The sequence below is a fragment of the Hoplias malabaricus genome, chromosome 2, assembly GCF_029633855.1.
Source record: "Hoplias malabaricus isolate fHopMal1 chromosome 2, fHopMal1.hap1, whole genome shotgun sequence".
Lineage (NCBI taxonomy): Eukaryota > Metazoa > Chordata > Actinopteri > Characiformes > Erythrinidae > Hoplias > Hoplias malabaricus.
The window spans coordinates 27,639,431-27,663,204 of NC_089801.1; the positions used below are offsets into that span (position 1 = coordinate 27,639,431).

The 23,774-nt window shown below is 37.1% G+C and overlaps 1 protein-coding gene across 1 annotated transcript in view; it reads right to left on the reverse strand.

Moving 5' to 3' along the window:
- Positions 1-23,530, reverse strand: part of LOC136687328 (interleukin-31 receptor subunit alpha-like) — a 28,512-nt gene extending 4,982 nt beyond the window's left edge. The window contains exons 1-11 of the mRNA XM_066661707.1: positions 22,584-23,530; positions 22,391-22,444; positions 12,002-12,049; positions 10,990-11,095; positions 10,658-10,824; positions 10,099-10,241; positions 9,542-9,677; positions 8,089-8,171; positions 5,421-5,631; positions 1,815-1,994; positions 946-1,077 (exon numbers count right to left, since the gene is read on the reverse strand). Of these exons, the coding sequence (XP_066517804.1) occupies positions 946-1,077; positions 1,815-1,994; positions 5,421-5,631; positions 8,089-8,171; positions 9,542-9,677; positions 10,099-10,241; positions 10,658-10,824; positions 10,990-11,095; positions 12,002-12,049; positions 22,391-22,444; positions 22,584-22,620 (1,297 nt within the window). The 5' untranslated portion in view covers positions 22,621-23,530. The remainder of the gene's footprint in view (positions 1-945; positions 1,078-1,814; positions 1,995-5,420; positions 5,632-8,088; positions 8,172-9,541; positions 9,678-10,098; positions 10,242-10,657; positions 10,825-10,989; positions 11,096-12,001; positions 12,050-22,390; positions 22,445-22,583) is intronic.
- Positions 23,531-23,774: the final 244 nt, after the last annotated feature.

Genomic DNA, 23,774 nt, shown 5'->3' on the forward strand with positions numbered 1-23,774 from the left:
GTAGTCCACTTGTTGCTCTACATATGTTGTCTGTCCAGATTCACCCTGATCTTAAACAGTCAGGACCCCCACAGGACCACCACAGAGCAGGTATGATTCTCAGGGCTGCAGTGACACTGAAGCTATGGTGGTGTGACACAGCAGTGCTGCTGGAGATTTTAAACGCTGTGTCCACTCACTGGCCACTCTCACTCTGTTAGACACGTGTACCTTATCGTTCCATATTGTAGCTGTAAAGTCAGATAGTTTTAATTGGTGGACTATTCCCAGTCCAGCAGTTCCACTAACGTGTTTAACATCTCAAGCAGCACTGCTGTGTCTGATCCACTCATACCAACACACCACCACAACGTGGTGGTCATAATGTTATGGTTGATCTGTATATATATCCTGCCACTGCTGAGGGTTGAGGTGGCAGGAATCATGTGTTTAAGTGGCTTTATTTACCGACTTAAAACATGAAACTATCCCAGAAAATCCAACTGAAACACAGAAAAATGGAGCGTGGCATGCTAGTAGAAGGTGTCCATGTAATCTAATATAAGGGGCAGAACAGGAAGCAAAACAAGGACACATGGGCAACATAAACAGGGAGGCAGGGACAAAATAAGATATATAAATACACCAAAGTGAAAAAGAGGCCAAACACAAAATGGCTAAATATTACTACTAGTTCACTTAGCAAGAAATTAGCAATAACTAAACAAACAGGTAAAGTAGGTCAATTTGAGTGTTTTTCTTTTTAAATTCTGTTTTGTTGATGTCTTCTATCCCAATTTAAATCTGTACTCTGACCAAGCCAAATAAGGATTTTGATCAATGAGCTCTCTGAAAAAAAAAACATTCTACTGCCATTTCTCTTTAGAAAACAACTTTTTAAATTATGAAATGCAAGCCTCCATATAAAATAAAGGAAGCATATATAACATTTAAAAATATACTGACTTCCTTCTGTGAGGTAGGCCTGGGCTCTTCCGTAGGTCACCTCACTGTTATTGATGTTTTTCAGGTTGCAGGTGTTTTTGTATGGTCTGGCATGCAGGAAGAAGTGATATCTCTTATAGGGCTGAAATGTTACTATTGAAACAAACACACAAACAAACAAAAAGAACAAACCAGAGCTTTAGTGTGATGCACATTTTAAACCCGTTATCTTTGTAGTAAACAAAAACTATGATTGCTAAAGATGGCATCTCCACTTTTTCTGTAAGAACTTGCACAAGGCCAATTTCTGCAGCTCTGAGATCAGAGGTTCAATCACAGAGAGAAAAGAGTAAGCAGGTGCAAGGCCTTGTAGTAAAAGGACTACAAAGAAAAACAAAAAGATACAGATAGTTAAAGGCCTCTCTGTTCATCACTCAGTGGAAATGCTGGCTTTGTTGGGGAAGTTACTGAGTCTACTCTTAGCGTGTTTCCAACTCAGTATCTGCGTATTGTTTCCATTTATCTATTTTAGGATACAGTTAGCATCATACTGAGTGATGGAATACAAAGGAGTGTCTTACACACCCAGACAATGTCACAGATACCTTTGGCATCACTAGAGATCAAATTTTGGAAACCACTGGTATCAACATTATTGCCACTTTTGTCAATTTTCAAATTGTGCAAAAACCTACAAAGAAATATCACAAAAAGATGAGGTGGAAAATTCTGAATATAGCTAAAGCCTAAATGCAAAAAGTGAGAGAAAAGTAAACTTTCCAATTCCAATTGGAAAGTTTACTTGAAGTCTGCTGCACAGTAGAGAGAGAGAGAGAGAGAGAGAGAGAGAGAGAGAGAGAGAGTGTGTATTAGATAAAGAGATGAGGTACCACTCTGTGTTGTGACTTCATGGGAGGACTTCTTCTCAAAGAACGACTTGTAACTTGTATTCCCTTCACTCTCCCACCACTCTACAGAGTAGCAGGAGTACCCCAGGGCCAGGTTTTTACTCCACGAGAGGCTGAAGCTGTTATTCGCTTTCACAGAAACATTAAGTACACCATCCAAAGCTGTAGAGACCAAACATAGTTTGCTACGTTTACATGAAACAGCATGGCACTTTAGTGAATATGGGCCGTATTTCAACAAAATATCTTGCTGATGCTTGTATAAACATTGTAATGTACAAAATACAAGTTAAGAAGAGTCACATTTTAAAATATAAATTAATAATAAATAAAATATACGTTCATTTAAAATATATAAATATTATAATTATAATTGAATTATATCAATATTTTAATTCAAATAACACACTCAGAAAAGCACTTTGTCCAAAGAACAGTATAAGGGTGACAAAGTCATTTCCCCCACAAGGGGACGAGGGAGAAAGCATGGTCCCCAGGGCATTTATTAATGTTCACAAACATAAATCAAAATAAAACAAAAAGGCAGGCTTTCAGCACAACACAAATTTCTACCCATTACTCCTCTTGGTTGTCACTGGTGTCCTCATTACACCCGACAGCACCTCCTTCACCACGTTTGCCCAACAGATATTTTAATTATATTCACAAATATGACTCAGAATGAGTGCTGTCAACATTAACGCATTAACGGATGTGATTCATCTGGAAATTTTAAAGCATTAAACTTTTTTTAAGCAAATGGATCGTTTTACCAAATTTGGCCACAACATCATGACATAATTGACTTGTTTACAGGGTCTTCGTTTCATTAGGCGATGTTAACACACTCACTACTATTCATTTCAGAAGTTAGATTGCATTTTTTATGCTGAAATACGGATCAATCTTTTACAGACTCTTTTGCTCTCTTTCACACACACACACACACACACACACACACACAAACATATACATGTGCACACACACAGCCACAACACACACATTCCTGGCTTAATCCAGACATTTATATCTTATAAAGATGTAGAAGCTTTAATATGGTGATGTTTTATTGTCTGAACTGTGAGCTGCACGCTGCAGTTTTTCTCAAGTAAAGCTTGTGTCTGAGCTTCTTTCTGTTTAATATCTCTCCCTGAAAACTTTAGTCAGTAATTTAAGAGATTCTAATTCAAATATCATAAAAACTACTCTGAAATGTAAAGTAGAAAAAAAAAAGTAAAAGTAAAAAAAACATGGTTTCCTTTATTTGTTTTGTCTCCCTTTGAAAATAAACTAAGGGAATACTAGCATTTTGATTTGTGATAATCATAAAATGTCATTGTGAAAAATCATTATTCATTCATTCATTGTCTGTAACCACTTTTTCAGTTTAGGGTCGTGGTGGGTCCGGAGCCTACCCAGAATCACCTGGCACCTTTAAAGGCGACACACACTCACATCTATGGACACTTTGAGTGGCCAATCCACCTACCAACGCATGTGTTTTTGGACCATGGGAGGGAACTGTAGGAAGATGCACCAAACTCCTCACACTCACCCAGAGCAGGGCTTGAACACACAACCCCAGGACTCTGAGCCACCGTGCCACCCTGTGATTATCATGTTTTTTAATCAATTGATTAAACGGTGGTGTAGCAGGTAGTGTCGCTGTCACACAGCTCCAGGGACTTGGAGGTTGGGGGTTCGATTCCCGCTCCGGGTGACTGTCTGTGAGGAGTTGGTGTGTTGTAAGCGTGGGTTTCCTTCGGGTGCTCCGGTTTCCTCCCATTGTCCAAAAAGAACACATGTTGGTAGGTGGATTGGCGACTCAAAAGTGTCTGTGAACGTATATCTGTGTGTCTGTGTTGCCCTGTGAAGGACTGGTGCCCCCTCCAGGGTGTATTCCTGCCTTGCGCCCAATGATTCCAGGTAGACCCACTGCGACTCTGAACTGGATAAGTGGTTACAGATAATGAATGAATGAATGTGTCCATCTGTGTTTTGGCATTATTATTATTTTTTACTTTTTTTTGTTTCATTATTTTATTATTATTCACTGTGACAAGAATGAAATTAATATTTAAATAGTTGAGAATTGTGTGTGAGCTTCATTTTTTGGAAGTGCACTGCCCTGTAACTGACTCTTATACCTCATTTGGAGTAATTTAAAGGGTATGTTGTGATACAGAAGTGCTTTGTGTGAAACTGATGGACATTTCCTTCTGGTCAAGGAGCCTGAATCATTCTCATTTTACCCATGCAGGTCAGTTTAGGATCATGATCTGTTCAGACTGATGTCAGATATAGGTCAGATTATATAGACTGTGTAAACAGCAGAACAAAAATATCAGATTTGATCACGAAATCAGATTTGGGCCACTTTTACCTGCTGTGTGAACGTTGCCTTAGATCTTGGTCAAAAACAATGACAAAGAAATATAGGATCTGCCATAGAAAACCACTCAAAATGAGGGCTGTACATAGGGGTTAAGAAGAGCATTGAGGAAACCACTGTTGTGTTAAAAAGAAAAAAAAAGAAGGAAAAAACTGCTGTTCACCTCAGGTTTGTTCAAAACATGAGTATGCAAGGGGGAAATAAAACACAGCATACTAACCCTAAAAACCTCATGTCTCTTTCAATGGAGTAAGTATAGCTGTGTGATGTTGCCCTAAAACCTGAATGTCTTGCACTTTTGAGACTAAGGAGACCATACTGTAAAAGCATGCCTTCATTTGGTTCTCTGTTATAGATTGCCTGCCACATATTGACCACATAATTTGCACGCCCCTCCCCACAACATGCACAACCAACACATACCAGCAGATGCTAACAACTGATAGCAGGGCAAGCATATTACAATAGCAGTTTGGTATACTACTTTAATTAAGATAAAGATACAAAAATCTAGATCCTTCTAAATGCGTTTGCACCAGTGGCAGTTTAATATTTAACTAATTATTAGTTGCTTTCAATTCCACCCCATTAGCTTTTAGCTGAACTACAGCACCATGCCTTAACTACTGGGGTGGGGTGGGAGTGGGGGTGTGAAAAAGCAAGCGCTCCCTCTGAGACATGTGATATCAATCACCACTTCTTTCACAGTGCTGCTAATGCAATGTTACAAGAGAGTACAGTGCGCCAGATGAGATCAAGAACTACCCAGATCCAGCTGCCATGTGATGAGGTGAGGGAAAGGCAGTCCCACTCACCCAGAGAGATAAGAAATGTGCGCTATCTTTGGACTACAGTATACTAACACCTAGTGGCCTGGGGCGTCCCACAGGTGGGGGACCTCACTATGAATTATAATTTAATTCTTCATCTCTTGTGAGCTTCACAATGTAATATAATGTCATATAACAACAACAAATAATGACTTTAATAAATAGTTTGCTGCTTGTTGGTGGTAAAATGGTTAATTGTTCTTATCATCATTTTCTTCTTTTGTAGTGATCTAAACTCCAGTAGCAGATATACACCAAGTATCTAGTTTTACACCTTAATTTCAGAGTGTAATGTAATCATACTACATAACCAAAATAGTTTTAATGAAAACTACAGCAGATAAAATATAAATATACAGTGCATACCACTTGGATCCTTCTTTGCCTTTATGAATTTATATGCAGGTGGTGATGGTCCAGCACTGTTAATGGCTATTATGCTGATGTGGTAGGCAGAATAACACAGAATCAGATTTATATTGGTGTTGTTTTGTTGGTGAATGTTCACTGTAGCAGGTTCCCCAGATGCCTTCCGAACAGTTACATTATAATGTTCCACTGCCTCACTGTGCACATACTGAAAACAGAAAAAAAACACACCTTTAAAAAATACACTGTGAACAGAGATTGAAATCAAAAGTAGAACAACATCCACCACTTTGCATTGACTGTGCAAAATGAGCAAATGACATTCGCCAAATGTGGGACTTACATTTAATATAGACATTGTAATGCAGAGGATGGCAATCTTAACTCAAATTCAGTTAAATGAACTAATTAAGAGTGTTGTATGTACATTATATATGTGACCACCTCTGTGTTTCTCTATACTTCCATTTTCTAGGTTCCGCTGACCATATAGGAGCACACTGTAGTATTACAATTACAGACTGTCATCTTCTTGTTGCTGTACACACGTTATTTGCCCAGATTCACCCTACTCTTCAATGGTGAGGACCCCCATGGGACCACCAGAGAACAGGTATGATTTGGGTTTTGGATAATTTTCAGTGCTGCAGTGACACTGAAAATGTGTTAGTGTTTGCTGTGGTATGAGTGGATCAAATACAGCATTGCTACTGGAGTTTTATTTTGAAGCCCTCAGTGTAACTACTGGACGGAGAATAGTCCACCAGGTCAGAGAGAGAAGAATCCTAGCATGGCTGACCAAGCCACTTTGTTTTTTTAACTCCTTTACTTTCACCATTGCTTTGTAAACATGTTTTCCAGTGTTGCAAATGGTGAGTAAACACATGAATTTTTTAAAAAGTGCTGTTGTTTTTTACAATCATTAACATAGTCTTTAATGTTTAAAATGTCAGATATAGCACTTATAAATATTCTGAAGAACAAGCCTGTTGTTATAATGTTCAGTCTTGTGCTGTTTATCTCTTGGTTTGTGTTAAATCCAGATGATATGTTGAATGTGTTTTATTGTGTATATGTCATTGTATATAAACATTTTTCTACTACTCTAAACACCTTTTTTTTCAAAATACAGTTATCTTTTGAGCAACATTTATTTCATGTGCTAGGTTTTACAACAAAAAATGCAGTAAGTGTAGTGGAAGAGGAACTCAAAAGTGTGAAAATGTGAAAGCAGCAGTGTGCCATGAGACTGGTAAAATGGCACTGACCTCCTAGCCTTCAAAACTACAAAACTGTAAACAATTTTTTTAGCAAATTGAATTGGTTGACAGGTCTAGTTTCCTGTTTCATAGATTAAACTATTTACAGTTATTTTTAGGCTAAAGCTGTAAGAATTTTGAACTGAGTATATGTCATTTTGTCAGTATTTTGCAACATATTGTCAGTATCTTCCACAAGTTGGATGAAAATTATGCTAAATATCACTTAGACCATTGGGACACTTGGATAGCCCAATATTATTGAAAACAGAGTCACCTGTTCCATCATTCTTATCCACAATGGGCCAGTGTCGCTGCATGTCTTCATTCCAATAAAGCAGCACATCTAATTCTCCTTGTTAAATCAACTAGACTTAAATAATTGGTTAGTGATACAGGGTGTGCTTCAGCTTAATAAAATCTGCAGCCACTGCAGTTAAAATGTAATTGTGGAAATATACAAACCCTATTTTCAAAAAATGGGCCATTTTGTAAAATGTAATAAAAACAAAAATCTGTTTTATGTTAATTCCCTTTAAGTTTTATTTAGCTGACAAAAAACACACAAAACAGATTTCCCTGAGCAACTTGATTTCATTTTGTGAATATAAACATATTTATTATTTGAAACCTGTGACACACTCCAAAACATTTATCACTGTGTTACATCAGTTTTCCTTTAATATTCACTATTTCGGAACTGACGATACTAATTGTGTAAGTTTTGCATGTACACTTTTGCCTATTCTAACTTCAGCTTCTCAACAGCTCATGGACACAGTTGCTTCATTCTCCTCTTCAAATGGCACCATTAAAGTCGGATCTGGACTGCAGAAAGGCCAGTCAAGCACACGCACTATGTCTTTAAAGCCATATTGTTGTAGCACATGCAGAATGAGGCCAGGCATTGTCTTCTTGAAATATCCATGGACTTGCCATCTGCAGCATATGTCTGTCTAAAAACTCCTGTTTGCCTCCACTTTAATGGAAAATTCTCACATATGTATGTCACAAATGCTGTGGTCACTGATGCACACCCTGTACTATGAGCAATGCTGGCTTTTGCACCTATCACTGATAACAGTCTGGATGATCCTTGTAATGATAGGTCTATAAACCATTCACTCTCATTTTGTCCCCGTCACAGCTTTGTTGTAGTGTGTTGCAGACATCAAATCCAAATATCTTAAATTATTTTTTATTGTATTTTATAATATTACTCAAATTTTCTACAAATGGGTTTGTAGGAAGATCACTTAATTTTATGAAATAAACCATGGTGATAATGTCTGCAGCTACCGAGTTTCATTACTGTAACTACTAACAAAAACATCTATTTAGGGTGTTTTTCTACAATATATTTTTGAAATGGTTGAAAAAATATCATAAAATTTGAGGCACAGTACCTGCCATTTAATGATTATTTCCCTCTCTCCATTTCGTATTGGCTGCTCTTCAATATCTTTAATGTCTGGTACATCTGCTAATTCTGGTGAAGGAACAGCATAAAAGTAAACCTCAAGTTAGTCTCTGCCTGCACAATAATCAATAATCAGATATCTGGCTTGTTGGACTACAGAATGAGTCAAATGTCGCAGGGCACCCTTTTATCTCAATACCCCAGCAAGTAGTGGGTGTGGGGGCCTATCTATTAGGCTATGTCCAGAACATGGTCGCCATCTTGAAAGCCACCATATTGCATCAAGGGCAAGTTTTTTCAATGGGAAAGTGGTCATGTAGCATACCAAAAAAAATAAAAGGGTGTCCCAGAACATTTGACTCACCCTGTATTGTAATATTAAAAAATATATTAAAAGATAAAGAGAAAAACATTTCTCAATGGTGCCTGGTACTTGAATTTGTTCTAGACCCTGTCTGGTATATAGTTGCAGTATATGGTTCCAACCATGCTTGGAAATGATGCTCTACACTCACTGTGGGATATGCCCTTCCACATTTGAGTTAGAAGCCTACATTTTATATGCCAGCTTATTGATAGTGGGAATGACAGTGCATACTGCTCCTGTAAAACAAAGTGGTGACACTGCATGATTGGACATTCTAAACACTTCTTCCTTGCTTCACATCAGTTTACATTCTACATGGAGAGGGCATTTCCTTTTTGACAGCAAATCGGCCCATCAATACAAAACACCCTGTACATAGGTGGCCTACAGAGACAAAAAGTGAGCAGTGAGCACTGCTCTACAGGATCGATCTGCAGGCCAGAATGTGTAAAGGGTGCACCTAGAACCCCATTTCCATATTATTTTATGCCAGTACCTTTGTATTGTATGAAGGCCTTCTGAAAATGGAAGGAAAAGCATTTAATTATTTGCTTGCATTTCCAAACAATTATTTTGGGACTTCATTTGTTATTTAACATTCTGCAACAGTCCTAACCCCCAGTCAGTCACTGGACCCATAGACCAAAGCAATGACAGCTGCTCTTGTTACTTTCACTTTGACTGTTTGTTTCTATTTAATATTTTAGGCTTTGACTGTTTAACTGATGAATCCCATCAGTGAAGAGAGATATGGAGAAGCTTCTAATGTTAAATTGGGAGCAGTGTTTAGAATGACTTCTGATGTTGTGATACACTGTGCATTATATACACAGTGGTACACTGACATCACTTCTCTCAGATGAGCTGACATATTGAAATTTGGCCACTGAGGGTATGTGGCAGGGCAAGACACCCAAAAAATGCTTGAAAAAGGACCATACATTATCAATATTGTCAGTTTCCCTAGACCACATTTTAACAGGGGAGCTTCATTCAGAATTCTGGAGTCTAGAACTAAGGCAAATCCCTGTGTAGGAAACAGAGCTCATTAGTGTAATACTTATGACATTACCTTGCGGTATACTAATTGGGTGACTCGGGGGACACTGTGGACACTCTGTAGTCACAACACACTGTATTTGGATCTTGTAGGATAGATATGAGGTAAGATTTTTCACAGTGACCTCTCTGTTGTTCTGGGATAGCACCTATTATATGTAGAAGTGGAGGAAACAATGTTTAGGCATCAAGAGAAAATAGAATCAGTTCAAGCCAATTCATTATTAAGGGAATCTTTAAATTCCTATCTGTAATTTTTACAAGCGTCCATCTTAACACAACAGAAAACGTCAGTGTATTTATTGATGATAATCACTACAAACCATTATAGCATAATGCATTTTTGAATATTGGCCCAGATAATGTAAATAATGTAAGTAAGTATATAATAAAACTGAACATATACTGACTGGAGTTGAATTAGAAAAGCAAATATATATTTAAATATAATTCTAAACTCAACTTTTGCTGAGCTATTGTTTTTCTTAGGACAAAAAGGAAGAACGTCACACCTAGGAAACAGGATGTCTGTATCAGTGATATAATATGATAAGCAGAAGTGGTGTTTACCTCTTTCCACAAGGTGTTGTTTTGTTCTCTGTACATCAAATAATACTGATTTACATTTTTATCCTTCCACTCAGCTGTAACTTGCAAAACGCCATGTCTTCTCTTGAATTTTATGTTGTTAGCACTCGGCGGGTCACAATGAACTAAAAAAAACCCAACAACATATGAAAACAATTAAATGGGCAACAAAGAAAGAGTTTATGAAGTGTTTTAGGAGATATCTCTAGTCTGGCCTAAGTTCAGTGGATGGACACTGTTGATAAAGCATGATTAAAAAACACCACATTTTCTAACTTTATGCTGTAATTTCCTGCACTGCAAAATGGAACAACATTAACTCTCTTATTCCATACGCAGATCATTGTTCCAAGTTGGGTTTCTATTAATGATGTGAATATTTTGGTTTTAGTTTTTCAAGAAACCTGGAGCTGTGTAACATCAACACTACAACTTGTGCCACTGTGCGGCCTCATTTATTAAATTATGAAGATTAGTTTTTGAAGTTGTAGAACAGTACAAACAAACAAACAAACAATAAATAAATAAATAAATAAATTACTCATTTGTGAAGGAGTGCCAGTGAACTTTGCAACAATGCAATTCTTTTGATCTTCACCCCGTGCAATGGCATACGCCGTCATATTTGTTTTTTCTGACAGAGTGAATGATTTTGAAGACAGGGTTATTCTGCTGACCTGTTCCAGTTCTATTTTTTTACATGTCCTTCTGCCAGCAAAAAGAAAAACGTAAAATGACCAACTTTAATATGATTATAATTTAGCTGCACCATTATAATGTTTATAACTTTTAGAAGGAAAAAAAAATTTTTATGCGCAAGATGAAATAAGAATTTAATATATCAATTAATATCTTACCATCATTAATACTTACTGTGAAATATAGAGTTCATATTTGCTGTAATTTAGACTCAGATTGCATTTATAATCTACAAGGTCACGTTGAATTCGCTGTCCATAGCAAAAAAAAGTGTTGTTTTCTGAACAAATAAATCAAAGAAACATGGAGACAGAATTATAAAATTGTGAAGAAAGCTGGTTTCACTCCACTGAAAATACACAACACCTACAGAAGCTTTACATGACAACTAACATAAACATGTACAGACAACTGGGGGCTTGGATATTTCAAAGATTCTGTACTAAACCCTTTAAAAAATATTATATAACACATGGGACTCAATCTATGGCAGAAAATTTGTTTGAGGACTACAAACAAAAGTTGCTTCTTAAATGACAAGTATTAAATGGTGAGGATTCGTTTGGAAAACAGGAGTCTGTCTCAAAAACGAAATTCATCCTAGGGTTCAAGGTAAGTTCATTTGACAAAATCAATTTTACAATAGAAATTGCTATTAACTTGTTTAACAAGTGGGTCTGACAGCTTTCACTTTTAACCCATGTTTAGATACTCAAGCAATGTGAAGAATGATTAATCAAGCACACGAGTGCAAATGACAAACTACCAACCTCATGAAAGACTGCAAGATGCTGAGGGGATACTTTTCAGAAACAAGATAATGAACTGTGAAAGCAAAATGGCATAAAGCAACACACCCGCTGCCACCGCTGTGTTAAAAATAGTGCTTTTGCTGTTATAATCGCAAGCCACACACAGCACAAAGGGCTTGCTGGGTGGTACCTGTGTCTAATTGTCTTAGTTTTATGAGCACTGTAAAACATTTGTAGCTAAAGATGGCAACGAGAGTTACAGCTTTATTGCTGAAATTCAGAAAAAAAGGAAAACTAAAGATATATATATATATATATATATAAATTGTTAGCAATGATCATTTTGCTTTTTCATTGTATTATGTGAATATCTAATAATGATAATAGATCAGGTGAAAAGGGCTTTTTAAAGAATTGCATTGCCATCACATTACCTTCACTGGCGTTACACTGTACACAGCCATTCTTGCATCCACATGCTCCTGGATAATAAAAGAAAATAATCAGCAAAGCCACTTTGAAACACGAGAGCAAATCTTGACCTATTATTAACTGCCATTTTCATAAAATGTGTCCGAATTTCGGTTCAGAATCTTAAATTAACATTTACTAGGTTTAGACCTTCTCCTCTGGCTTATAGATGTGGTTGTTCCATGAGAGAACCATTAAATGGAGGTTCTGCGTGCACAGAATGCACAACAATTCAATAAATGGCTGGAGAGGGTCATGCTGAAATAAAACAAAATCCACAGTCACAAACATATAGCCTACACTATTGTGTAAAACTCACAGAACGCCCTTCAGTTCATTTAATTTCCTGACAAAAATGTCCAAACAGAGTCAGTTGAAATAAGCAGCAAATGTACGATTAACAGAAAATTTAACAAAAGCCTCAACAACCAATGCATTATAATTTCCTTCAAAATTTGGTGTGTCTGCACTTTTGAGTTTTTCCCCATGCTTCTTGGAAACACAACCAAGTTTCAGACCAACTATGTTGACTTTAGAAACTAAGTGAGAAACTAAACCAAACCCAAAAAAGAAAAAAGTCTTAGTTTGCATAATCGGAATGACTCAAAAATCAAAAATACCTACACCAAGAGATCACTTTTCACATGTCTACAATAATTTTCACAGATGTAAAATTGCCCTATTATGTTTTTTAAAAGTGTTCTTCCACATGGTGTGGTTGTATGCTGGAAATCAAGCATAATGCTGAAACTGTAGCATTGTGGCCATGAAAACTAATACAAGAGTAAGTGGGCTGTTCAAAGAAAATCATGTAACTTCATTTGTTTCCAAATTTCCTTTTCCTGCAACATATCACCTACTCTTAACTTTCTGTGAAAATTATTAGATGAACGGAGCAACAGATATCCTCCCAAATAATTTGAAAAAGTATTACATTAAATTTACCTGCATTAAACGTTAAGAATATTTTCCCCTTATTCTTATTTTGGAAATAACCATTTTTGGGCAGTGACTGATTAAATAGACACATATTATTACTCCATCAAAACACCATAAGTGACACACAAAATGAAGGCCAGCTATGTTGAGTTAAACTGTCAACTGTTTGCTATAAGTCTGAGCGATTTTAATGAAGACCTGACAGAAAGTTGAAAGATGATTTTGGAACATACAGAAAAGGATAAGGTGGCAAATGACGTCTAGTGTTTGTTAACACACTGAATTCTCCATCTTTTTCTTTTGGCTTCTCCCTCCCATTAGGGGTCGCCACAGCAGATCAACCATGATCCGCAACATTGATCTGGCACAGGGTTCACGCCGGATGCATTAACACATAAAAGAAGCTAAAATTGAACACAAAACAAGTCTTGGCGAAAGGTATAAATTGGTAAAAGTGTTCTTCCCACATGGTGTGGTTGTATGCTGGAAATCAAGCATAATGCTGAAACTGTAGCATTGTGGCCATGAAAACTAATACAAGAGTAAGTGGGCTGTTCATTTTTATTTCTGTTGAATCCTTCTAATAAGCTTTATTAACATTACACTTTACCCAATTAGCTGAAAAAATACTACTACATGAACAATAGTTGCATGAACATAACTATACTTCTATACGAGTAACTTGCTTCAAAATCACCAGGTTCACACATTTTAGAGAACTTCTTTTTTATTTTTAAATCATGGATTTATGCCAGAGTCCAAAACTGTTATAAAGCTGGTCACAACCACATGCTTATGTAGGTATGAATTCATAAAGCCATGTTATGCCTAAATAAACTTGCATAACTACAGAGACTTTGTACAACAACGGAAGGTGTCATAAAAGCTGCTTTAGACAATTTCACTTTAGAAAGTTTTATTCTCATTGGAATTAACATTTCTAAATGTTTATGTTTGTTTTCAGTCATTTTCAAAATAGACTTATGTACATTGCTACCTCATGAATGGAGATTAAATTTACATTGTCTGTAACCTCTTATCCAGCTCATTGTCACAGGGGCCTAACCAAATCATTGGGCACAAAGCAGGAACACAATCTGGACAGGGCCACAGTCCATCACAGGGCACCACACATTCACACATTCACTCACAGCTATGGACACTTGTGCATTGTCCACTTATCATTGTGTTTTCTGGACTATGGGAGGCAGCCCTCACAGACACAGGGAGAACATACCAAACTCCTCACAAACAGTCAACAGAGGCGAGACTTGAACACACAACTCCAGCAGAGCATCTGTACAGCTTTGTGATTGTTTATGCTATTTTTGAGATGTGGCATTTTATTTTAGCTAAAAAAAAGGGAAAAAGTTATACAAATTTCATCTTGTACTGATAGACATGGGATGTACTGAAGAGCTCTGAGGCCTTTCTGTACGATTCTCAGTAACAGGAACTCTAGGAGGTCTTGACCTTCTTTTTGTTGTACTTCTGGAAATGTAGTAGTTGTACATTTAGTTGAGTTTTAAAGGGAACATCTAGGATTGAGGGCAATCACAGTTCTCTCTGGTTGTTTACATTCTGAGGCTAAGCATCTTTTAAGGTGGGACAGCGTGTTTGAGGGGGAAAAAGACTGTTGTTTGTACTTGGATTAAGTCTAACTTGTCTGTAAGTTTATAATCTCTGTTTGAATTACCACACAAACTCATAGTTTATTAATTTTTTAGCACTTTCAGTAATACAGTTAGCTGTCACCTGAATTTGTCAACATTTACACCTTATGTGATCCTACAGACACTGGGGCTTCATAAACACATCAGACTGACGAAAAAAAAGCAAATGGTTAAGAAACATCTTCTGAGTTTTATAAAAAGTGTTTTTTGATTACAAGTATGAACTTGGGATAACACTTAGGATTGCAATACATCCTGCCTCCTTTGAAAAGCTAGATCAAAATCTCTCTCTCTCTTATACATATACAGGGGTTGGACAATGAAGCTGAAACACCTGGTTTTAGACCACAATAATTTATTAGTATGGTGTAGGGCCTCCTTTTGCGGCCAATACAGCATCAGTTTGTCTTGGGAATGACATATACAAGTCCTGCACAGTGGTCAGAGGGATTTTAAGCCATTCTTCTTGCAGGATAGTGGCCAGGTCACTACATGATGCTGGTGGAGGAAAACGTTTCCTGACTCCCCAAAGTGGCTCAATAATAATTAGATCTGGTGACTGTGCAGGCCATGGGAGATGTTCAACTTCATTTTCATGTTCATCAAACCAATCTTTCACCAGTCTTGCTGTGTGTATTGGTGCATTGTCATCCTGATACACAGCACCACCTTCAGGACACAATGTTTGAACCATTGGATGCACATGTTCCTCCAGAATGGTTCGGTAGTCCTTGGCAGTGACGCACCCATCTAGCACAAGTATTGGGCCAAGGGAATGCCATGATATGGCAGCCCAAACCATCACTGATCCACCCGCATGCTTCACTCTGGGCATGCAACAGTTTGGGTGGTACGCTTCTTTGGGGCTTCTCCATACCGTAACTCTCCCGGATGTAGGGAAAACAGTAAAGGCGGACTCATCAGAGAACAATACATGTTTCACATTGTACACAGCCCAAGATTTGCGCTCCTTGCACCATTAAAACCAACGTTTGCCATTGGCATGAGTGACCAAAGGTTTGGCTATAGCAGCCCAGCTGTGTATATTGACCCTGTGGAGCTCCCAACGGACAGTTCTGGTGGAAACAGGAGAGTTGAGGTGCACATTTAATTCTGCCGTGTTTTTGTTTTTTGGATACAATCCGGGTTAACACCCAAACATCCCTTTCAGACAGCTTCCTCTTGCGTGCACAGTTAATCCTGTTGGATGTATTTCGTCCTTCTTGGTGGTATGCTGACATTACCCTGGATACCGTGGCTCTTGATACATCACAAAGGCTTGCTGTCTTGATCACAGATGCGCCAGCAAGACGTGCATCAATAATTTGTCCTCTTTTGAACTCTGGTATGTCACCCATAATGTTGTGTGCTGTCACGCCCTTGTCCTGTCGTGTCTGTTTTCCCCGCAATGTGCTCTCTTAGCACATGGCTCTGTTTGTTATTGTCCATGTCTCCGCCCATGTCCCGCCTTTGTTCCTCCTCTTCATCAGTGTCATTTGTAACCCTGCCCCCTCGTTATCTGTTTCAGGTGTCCCTTGTCTGTGGTGTGCATTTAAGTTCCCTTGTCTCTGTGTGTTTGGTTGGACATTCCACATTCACTCATCTGTCCCTGGTCTGTTTGTCTTGTCTGTCCCTGGTCTGTTTGTCTTGTCTGTCCCTGGTCTGTTTGTCTTGTCTGTCCCTGGTCTGTTTGTCTTGTCTGTCCCTCATCCTCCTCCCTATCAAGTCGGTTTGTGTCTCTCTAGTTTGTTTCTCTGGTCTGTTAGTGTTTCCTTTCCTGTGCTTTGTGTACTTTTGTGGTTTCTGTCTGTAGTCTATTAGCTCTCTCTGTTCAGGTCTCTGTATAAGCCCTCTTTGTCAAGGTTTGTCTCTTTAGCTATCTCTGTCTGTCTAGTTTCGTCTGTTTAGGTTTAGTCTGTATCTGTCTCTTTAGTCTAGGTCTCTGTTTAAATCTTTCTGTCCAAGTCTCCCTGTCTAGGTCTTTCTTTGTCTAAGTATGCTGTTGTGTGATCCAAGTCTGTCTGTCTTTTTGTTATCTTTTGTTTAAATAAGTCTGTGCTATTAGCAAGTGCGTCCATCTGTCAGTCTGCCCCGCGTTCCTGACATGTGCATTACAATATTTTGAGCAAAACTGTGCTCTTACCCTGCTGATTGAACCTTCACATGCTGCTCTTGCTGGTGCAATTAATAAAGATTGGCCACCAGGCTGGTCCAATTTAGCCATGAAACCTCCCACACTAAAATGACAGGTGTTTCAGTTTCATTGTCCAACCCCTATATATATATATATATATATATATATATATATATATATATATATAAAGCAGTTGTGTGAAAATTTTCGTGATGAATGAACCATTCCTCGGAATATTTCAGTATTACTTAAAATATAATAAAATATTTTATGATATTGACATGTATTTACACTTAAGGTGTTTTTTCTTCCCCTGAAAGTTACTATATTTGGAGATACGTGTTTTTCTTTGGACAGTGATAATGAGGATGATGATGTGTGTGTGTTTTGAGCTACTTGTAACTTAGTTATTATACAATAATGCTTATTATTATATAATTTTTTCTAGGTTCTAAAAATAAAAAAATGATAAGCCGCTTTCTTAAAGGAACTACTATAAATATTACAAAAGATTACATGTACATTTTTTTCCAAAAAGAACTACATTTCTTTGAAACTCTGAACTACTCACATCCTGTGTAGTAGCATTGCTTTCAGTACCATGTAAACAGATTTAAAGATAAAAACCAAAACCATGACAGCTCAAGACATATTGAAGAACTGAAAGAAGTTCATATGCTAGAAATTGTGGTTCATAGCTAAAGGAGTGTGTCGTAGTGTAACATACATAATTATGAAATTTGAAATAAGAGTTTAAATCACTAGCTAATGCTATGCACTTCAGGAGTTCCATTTACTTTAGTCTTGTGTCTAAAATCTTGCAAATCTATTAATCAAAATATCTTTGCTCATTACTTTGATAAATGTCTCTCATAAAATAAAAGTTTCCAGAAAATGCACAAATACAGTTCTCTAGAATATTTGATGAATTCAACTGATATAGTATTCCTTCCAGTTATCTTTTACTGTTTAAAATGACTATTGCATTACTACGTGACATGCCGATCAGCTATAAGTATATGACCGCCTCCTTGTATCTACAATCTCCTTGTATCAACAATCCATTTTCTTAGACCCACTGACCATACAGGGGCAATTTGTGGTTCTTCAAATACAGGCTGTAGTCCACCTGTCAATCTACATACTTTGTATGCCCCCCACAGAGCAGGTATTGAGTTTTTTTGCAATCCTCTGAGTTGTCTGAGAATTGTCCACCAACAAAAAATGTCCGGCCAAAAGCACCCCGTCTCTGACTTTACATCTACAAGGTGTACCAATGAGGTAGTGTCTAACAGAGTGGACAGTGAGTGGACAGTGGTTAACAAATCACTGTTTGATCCACAACACACATGGCAATGTCACTGCCACACTGATAGATGATCCACCAGCTAAATAATATCTGCACTGTGGTGGTCCTTTGGTGATCCTGACCATTGAAGAGCAGGGTGAAAGGGAAACCGATGGACTACATTCTGTAATTGTAATTCTACAGTAGTACTGTATGAACAGAGAATATAGGTAAAAATGATGATTGATAATACTGATTGATTTATGTGTGTATGTTTTGTATCAAATGTATATATTTAATTCTACTGGTTAATCACAGCATTTACAGGTGTTGAAATTAAAGGTGACGTTTTTAATAAAATGCAGAAGATGTTTCCACACCATTTGCTATTTCTCCAGTCTGTTTATGTGCTGGAAACCAGTCTAATGTGTTTTTACCAAGCCCCAGTGTCTGTAAATTAGTAAAAAACAAACGGTTTCTGTCCGGTTTGCTAGGCTGTTGTCTAAAAAATTACAAATGTCTTTATAGTCTATGTCTTTATATGTCTATATTGACATGAGCAGAAAGAGAAAAGACATTTGTAATTTTTTTAGACAACAGAGAACTCCAAATGTTGTAAAGTACGAACTGAGTTGAGGATATTGCTCTATTCAGGCTCCATAGCTGGGTAGTATTGACTTATTTTTACTGTTTCAGATTAATTAAGGTGGAAATGTCTCCAGATTCAGGAGAACGCTAAGTTTATTACAGAAAATGCTACAAAAAGAAACAACTCAAGTTGTTTCTTGCTCTTAGAAATTAAGGATAAATTACTGTCAGTTTATTTAATACATGCACACCTACATTTCTAAAAATCTACATTATAATTTGAGAAACAAAAATAATTTCCTTTTTGAACAAAATGTAAACATGATTTTAAGCAACACTAGGTAGTATTTTTACCTTGAAATTACTGCTTCAAAATTACTGTGATGCTCCACTGACTTGTAATAAGGAGAATAGAGCCTCTGTCGTTGCTTATTTTAACTTTTGGAGGAGGGTAGGATATCAACTCCTCTATTGACACCCTCCCCCTTGATTATAGGACAGTGCTGTAAAGTTAATTACACCCTGTTGTAGGGATTAGCAGCATCCACATTTTTCATAACGTCTCAAAATATTAATATGCTATACGGTATCACCGGCAGGTGGTGTGAGCCTGATTTCTGAGGGAAGGGTTTTCAGTGCTGTGCACTTCAGCTGAGCACATCCCAAGAGTGCACCTAGACACATGTTGGTGATGACAAAAAAAAGAAAACTATTTGGCTCAGAGAGCAAATTTCTGTGACTAGTGCTGAAGGAACAGAAAAGTTTAAAAATAACTGAAATATGACATGCTCCACACTTTTTCTAACAGCCACTTGAGGTTTAGCACACCACAGCAGAGGGCTTTCCAGTGAATAGAGGCACAAAACACATATATTTAGAGGATAAAGCCTCATGCTTTTGAGCATAAAGACGAGTGAGGTGTCTTCTAAGTATTTTGCCAGTTTTCAGACTCAAACGCAGCACTAAACTCACAACAGCAGTGGGCTAGTGTTTTCCCCCACCCATTTTTAAAGTGTGACATCACCATTCAGTGAGCTGCCATAGCACCCCCTCCCTGTGATCCCTTAAATGCACATAGATTAACTCTTTGGCCAAATATGTGACACACCACACACAAGTCATAAATACAGCTCTCATTTTGAGATACCATCCACATTTTTAAATACCATGGTATACTGTATTACCATTACATCACCCAACCCTACTCTGCAGAGGGAGCCCAGAAGCAAATTTACTAAATCTTACATAGTGTTGTTTTCAAAAGAAATATAGAATTATACAGACATGCTGCTTCTAAGACTCCTTCCTCTTCTTTAAATACAAACTAAGCCTGTCTCACACTTTTTTATGTCTTTGGCCTTATCATATTCAAAATGTATTTATGCTGACTGATTGCTGAGTGCATGAAAGTAAACATACCGAAAGTGCTAAAAAACTAAACAACTCAAGTTAAAAATTAGTTTCCGTGGTACAACAACAGTATTTTTATTTTCCTGAAACATGCCATCCCACCTTAAAAGACACTTAAAAGAGCTTCTGAACATAAACAAACCAGAGAGAACTGCAGTTCCCCACAATCATAGACATTGCCTTTAAATATGCTTAGATATATACTATGATAAAAATTGGAAATCACTCAGGATAAACCCATCTATCAAACCCTTTCAACCTGCAGCTCACTAATAGTTTCTGATCCAACATTCACATCTAAGACTTTGAAAGTCTTTTCTCTTTTTTCTCCACAAAAATGCATGCATCCATCCTCAGCTTGTGATCACTAAACAAAACTTAGTATCACTAATGTTGTTTAGTTGAGCTGATGTGGTTAATGCCTTTCCTAAGGCATGGCGTGCAGATGTACTGCAGCTGTTTTGCTTTTCTTTTCTTTTTTTTTACTGATTATCAGTTGTTGTCATCTATTTGCTCTGTCATGTAATCTGCGGTACTTGTTAAATTGCACTGTAAAGTTTATTTAAGTTGCACCATATTTAAGAGTGCCTAATAAAATATCTATTAGAGAATAAGAGATGAACACAGCAGTTTTAACAATGGTGTTTGGGTTAGGGATAAGATTATGGTAAAGATTATGTTTGGGTTTAAGGTTGAAGTGGTTTATGTTTTGGAATGATGTAATGATTAGGGTGAGGTTTAGGGTTAGATTACAAAGAATTGATTACATTCAACATAAATTTGAATAGAACAGATGTTTCATGAAAGATTTAAAGGATTTAAGGACAACAGCTTTCTACAAAGCACTTTCAGTGGACTCTAAAGTAAAGTCTTACTATTATTTTGAGGTGGCTTACATCTATACTCAGGTATAAGTATTTCTTATAAGTGCTTCTATTTTACCTTACTTGGGTAATAAAATAAGTAAGAATGTCTGTGCAAAAAGTATAAAAGAAACAACTAATAAAATACTTATTTTTTTCTAAGTATCTAAGAGAACTGTAGAGGAACTTCGTATCCTGCATCTATCAACATAGGAAGTAAAGCTTGTACAGTTGTACTCTTCTCTTTTTGAATCCTTTTGGGCTAAAATAAGACCAAATGTCAGTGGTATGACTGATCACAAACATGTACAATATCAAAATATCATGAAAGTTAATATAAAAGCTGTATTGTACAATTAATATAGAAATCCATCAATTCTGCACTTCAGTAAATGCATTTGAGTGAATGTCATTAACTACTATCAACTTCTGACAGTATTAATATTATTATTAATGGTAGTAGTAGAAGTAGTTGCAGTGATAGTAGTAGTAGTAGTGTAGCAGAATTTGCACTGTTTTTCCACAGAATTTGTTCATTTCTGCTTACATTTTTGCAGCCTCTTTGTGCCTTGTTTCCATGAATTCAAACTTCACTTTCTGTAATCTGAAAACCAATGTTTGACTGTGGTCTGCACCTTAGAAAAGTATAATTGGACTGAAACTGAGCACTGTGTTTCAAAGAATGAGTTTGCTTAGTGAATACTTTCCGTGTAGTCACTGAATGTCTCACCTACACTTCTTTACATTTCTATATCTACATTTACATTCAACCAACAAAAGCGATTTTTCATAAAAATACCTTGTAAAATGTGTTCTGCACTCCCAGAAAAAATTTACAGTACATGTACATTATTGTCACTAAAGATGTAAACAGTACCTTTAAAGCCCAACTATGTTCCTTAAAGTTACATTAAATTCTCTTCTCCAGAAGGAGAATATATAAATATAATAACAAAGAGCTACCAATTTCTTTCATTTTAAACAATCAAATCCCTATTAAAACCTACATTTCCTTCAAATATAACTTAATAAGATTTACCCATCTTTTTATTCTTATTTATGAAGGTAGGGCTTTTCAAGCATTATTTAGAAAATGCATTAGTTCTATTTGGAATTGATACAGAATGTATTTTTTGTTTATGATTCTGTATTATCATATTATTTTGAAAATAGCACTAAAAGGCACAAACCGGGCATCATAACAATAGAAAAGTTTTATGGTGCAATATAAAAATTGAAAATGCTATTTATAACTCATAGTCATCCTGAGGAACAATTTCACTGTGCAAACTGTTATACAGAACTCATGGTTCTCTACAGAGCCATTGCCTTTACTGAAGAACTAAAGTGTAGAGCTATAAAACATAGAGTAACTAATCTTAATAAAACGGAACCCAGAGTCCATTCCAGTCCATTGACATGTTCAGTTGTTCCAATGTAGTTTGAATTGAACCGACCTGCTGAAGTTTTATGAAGAGGCAGAGAAAAGTAGAAAAAGCCCAGCAGAAAACCTGTAGAAAAGGCAGAACAGCATAAAACAGCATGAACGAATGAGACAGTGTTATTAAATCGTGAAAATGGATTTGAGTATGTTTGAGGTTTGAGTATGCTAGTCTATGTAAACTTGTTTCAAAATACGTTTAAACTCACCGTAGAATAGTCGTAGTGTCGCGCGGGCATGCATCATGCTCTCTCTCTCTCTCTCTCTCTTTCTTTCTCTCTCTCTCTCTCTCTCTCTCTCTCTCTCTCTCTCTCTCTGTGTGTGTGTGTGTGTGTGTGTTGCGAAGTGAAGATTCGGTTATGAAGGGTCTCCAGAGCGACGCTGCAGGAAGATGGAGGGTATTCCTTTACCACACGATAAAATAGACAGAGTCCCCAGGCTCCTGGAGAGTCTCACTTTCGAGACTCAACACACGCATAGCGCTGGCGCTCCTCACACCATGAAAATCTGCACGATGTGAGAGAACGGGCTGCAGAACTCTACCAACCCACACTAGGGAAGACGATGCCTGAATGAACGGTACACTAATTTACATGAACGAAAATAAAACCATGGATAGAGCGGACATTTAACCTCAAATACTGGCATAAGCAAGCCACTCTTTGCACACGTTTCACTTCCTCAAGCCGAGAATAGACTTCAGTTAGCTTTTACATCGTCTCGTTGATTTACTGGAACGAAATGGCGGCTGAGCCGTTGGGTGATGTGCGCTAATGTGATTCATATGTCGATTGTTCCAGAGTTGTGGTTTCTTTAGTTTTGGTCTAAGGCTTGTGTGTGTGTGTGTGTGTGTGTTTATGGTGGAGTGGCTTTGCTTAACTTGAATTTAAATAGAATTTATTAATATTGTAAAATTGTGTTATTATCAAATATTGGTGAATCCCAAGCAGAAACAACGTTAAAAACTCAAGCTGCACGACAACATTAAAAACAAAATCTCTCTGTCAGGGACTGAAACACAGAGAAATGAATGTGTCCTGTCCTATGACACATTTCATGACATCACAGCCTTGCTTTCAAGGAACTCTTCTCTGTATGCGTTGTTTCAGTTATTCGTCGTTGCCTAGTGAACTTTGGTGAACTTTACAATATTTTACAGTGCTAATATTAAACTTAAACTAAACAAGCAAGATACATGGTGTACCCATACATTTGGAACACAATAGTGACTTTCTGACGTGCATTTCTGACATACTAAATTTCTCTCTCTCTCTCTCTCTCTCTCTCTCTCTCTCTCTCTCTCTCTCTCTCTCTCTCTCTCTCAAACACACACAGGAAGGAGCATTTTCACACTTCAGAGCCTTAGGAGGCCCCAACATAGGCATACTGTACTTGGATCT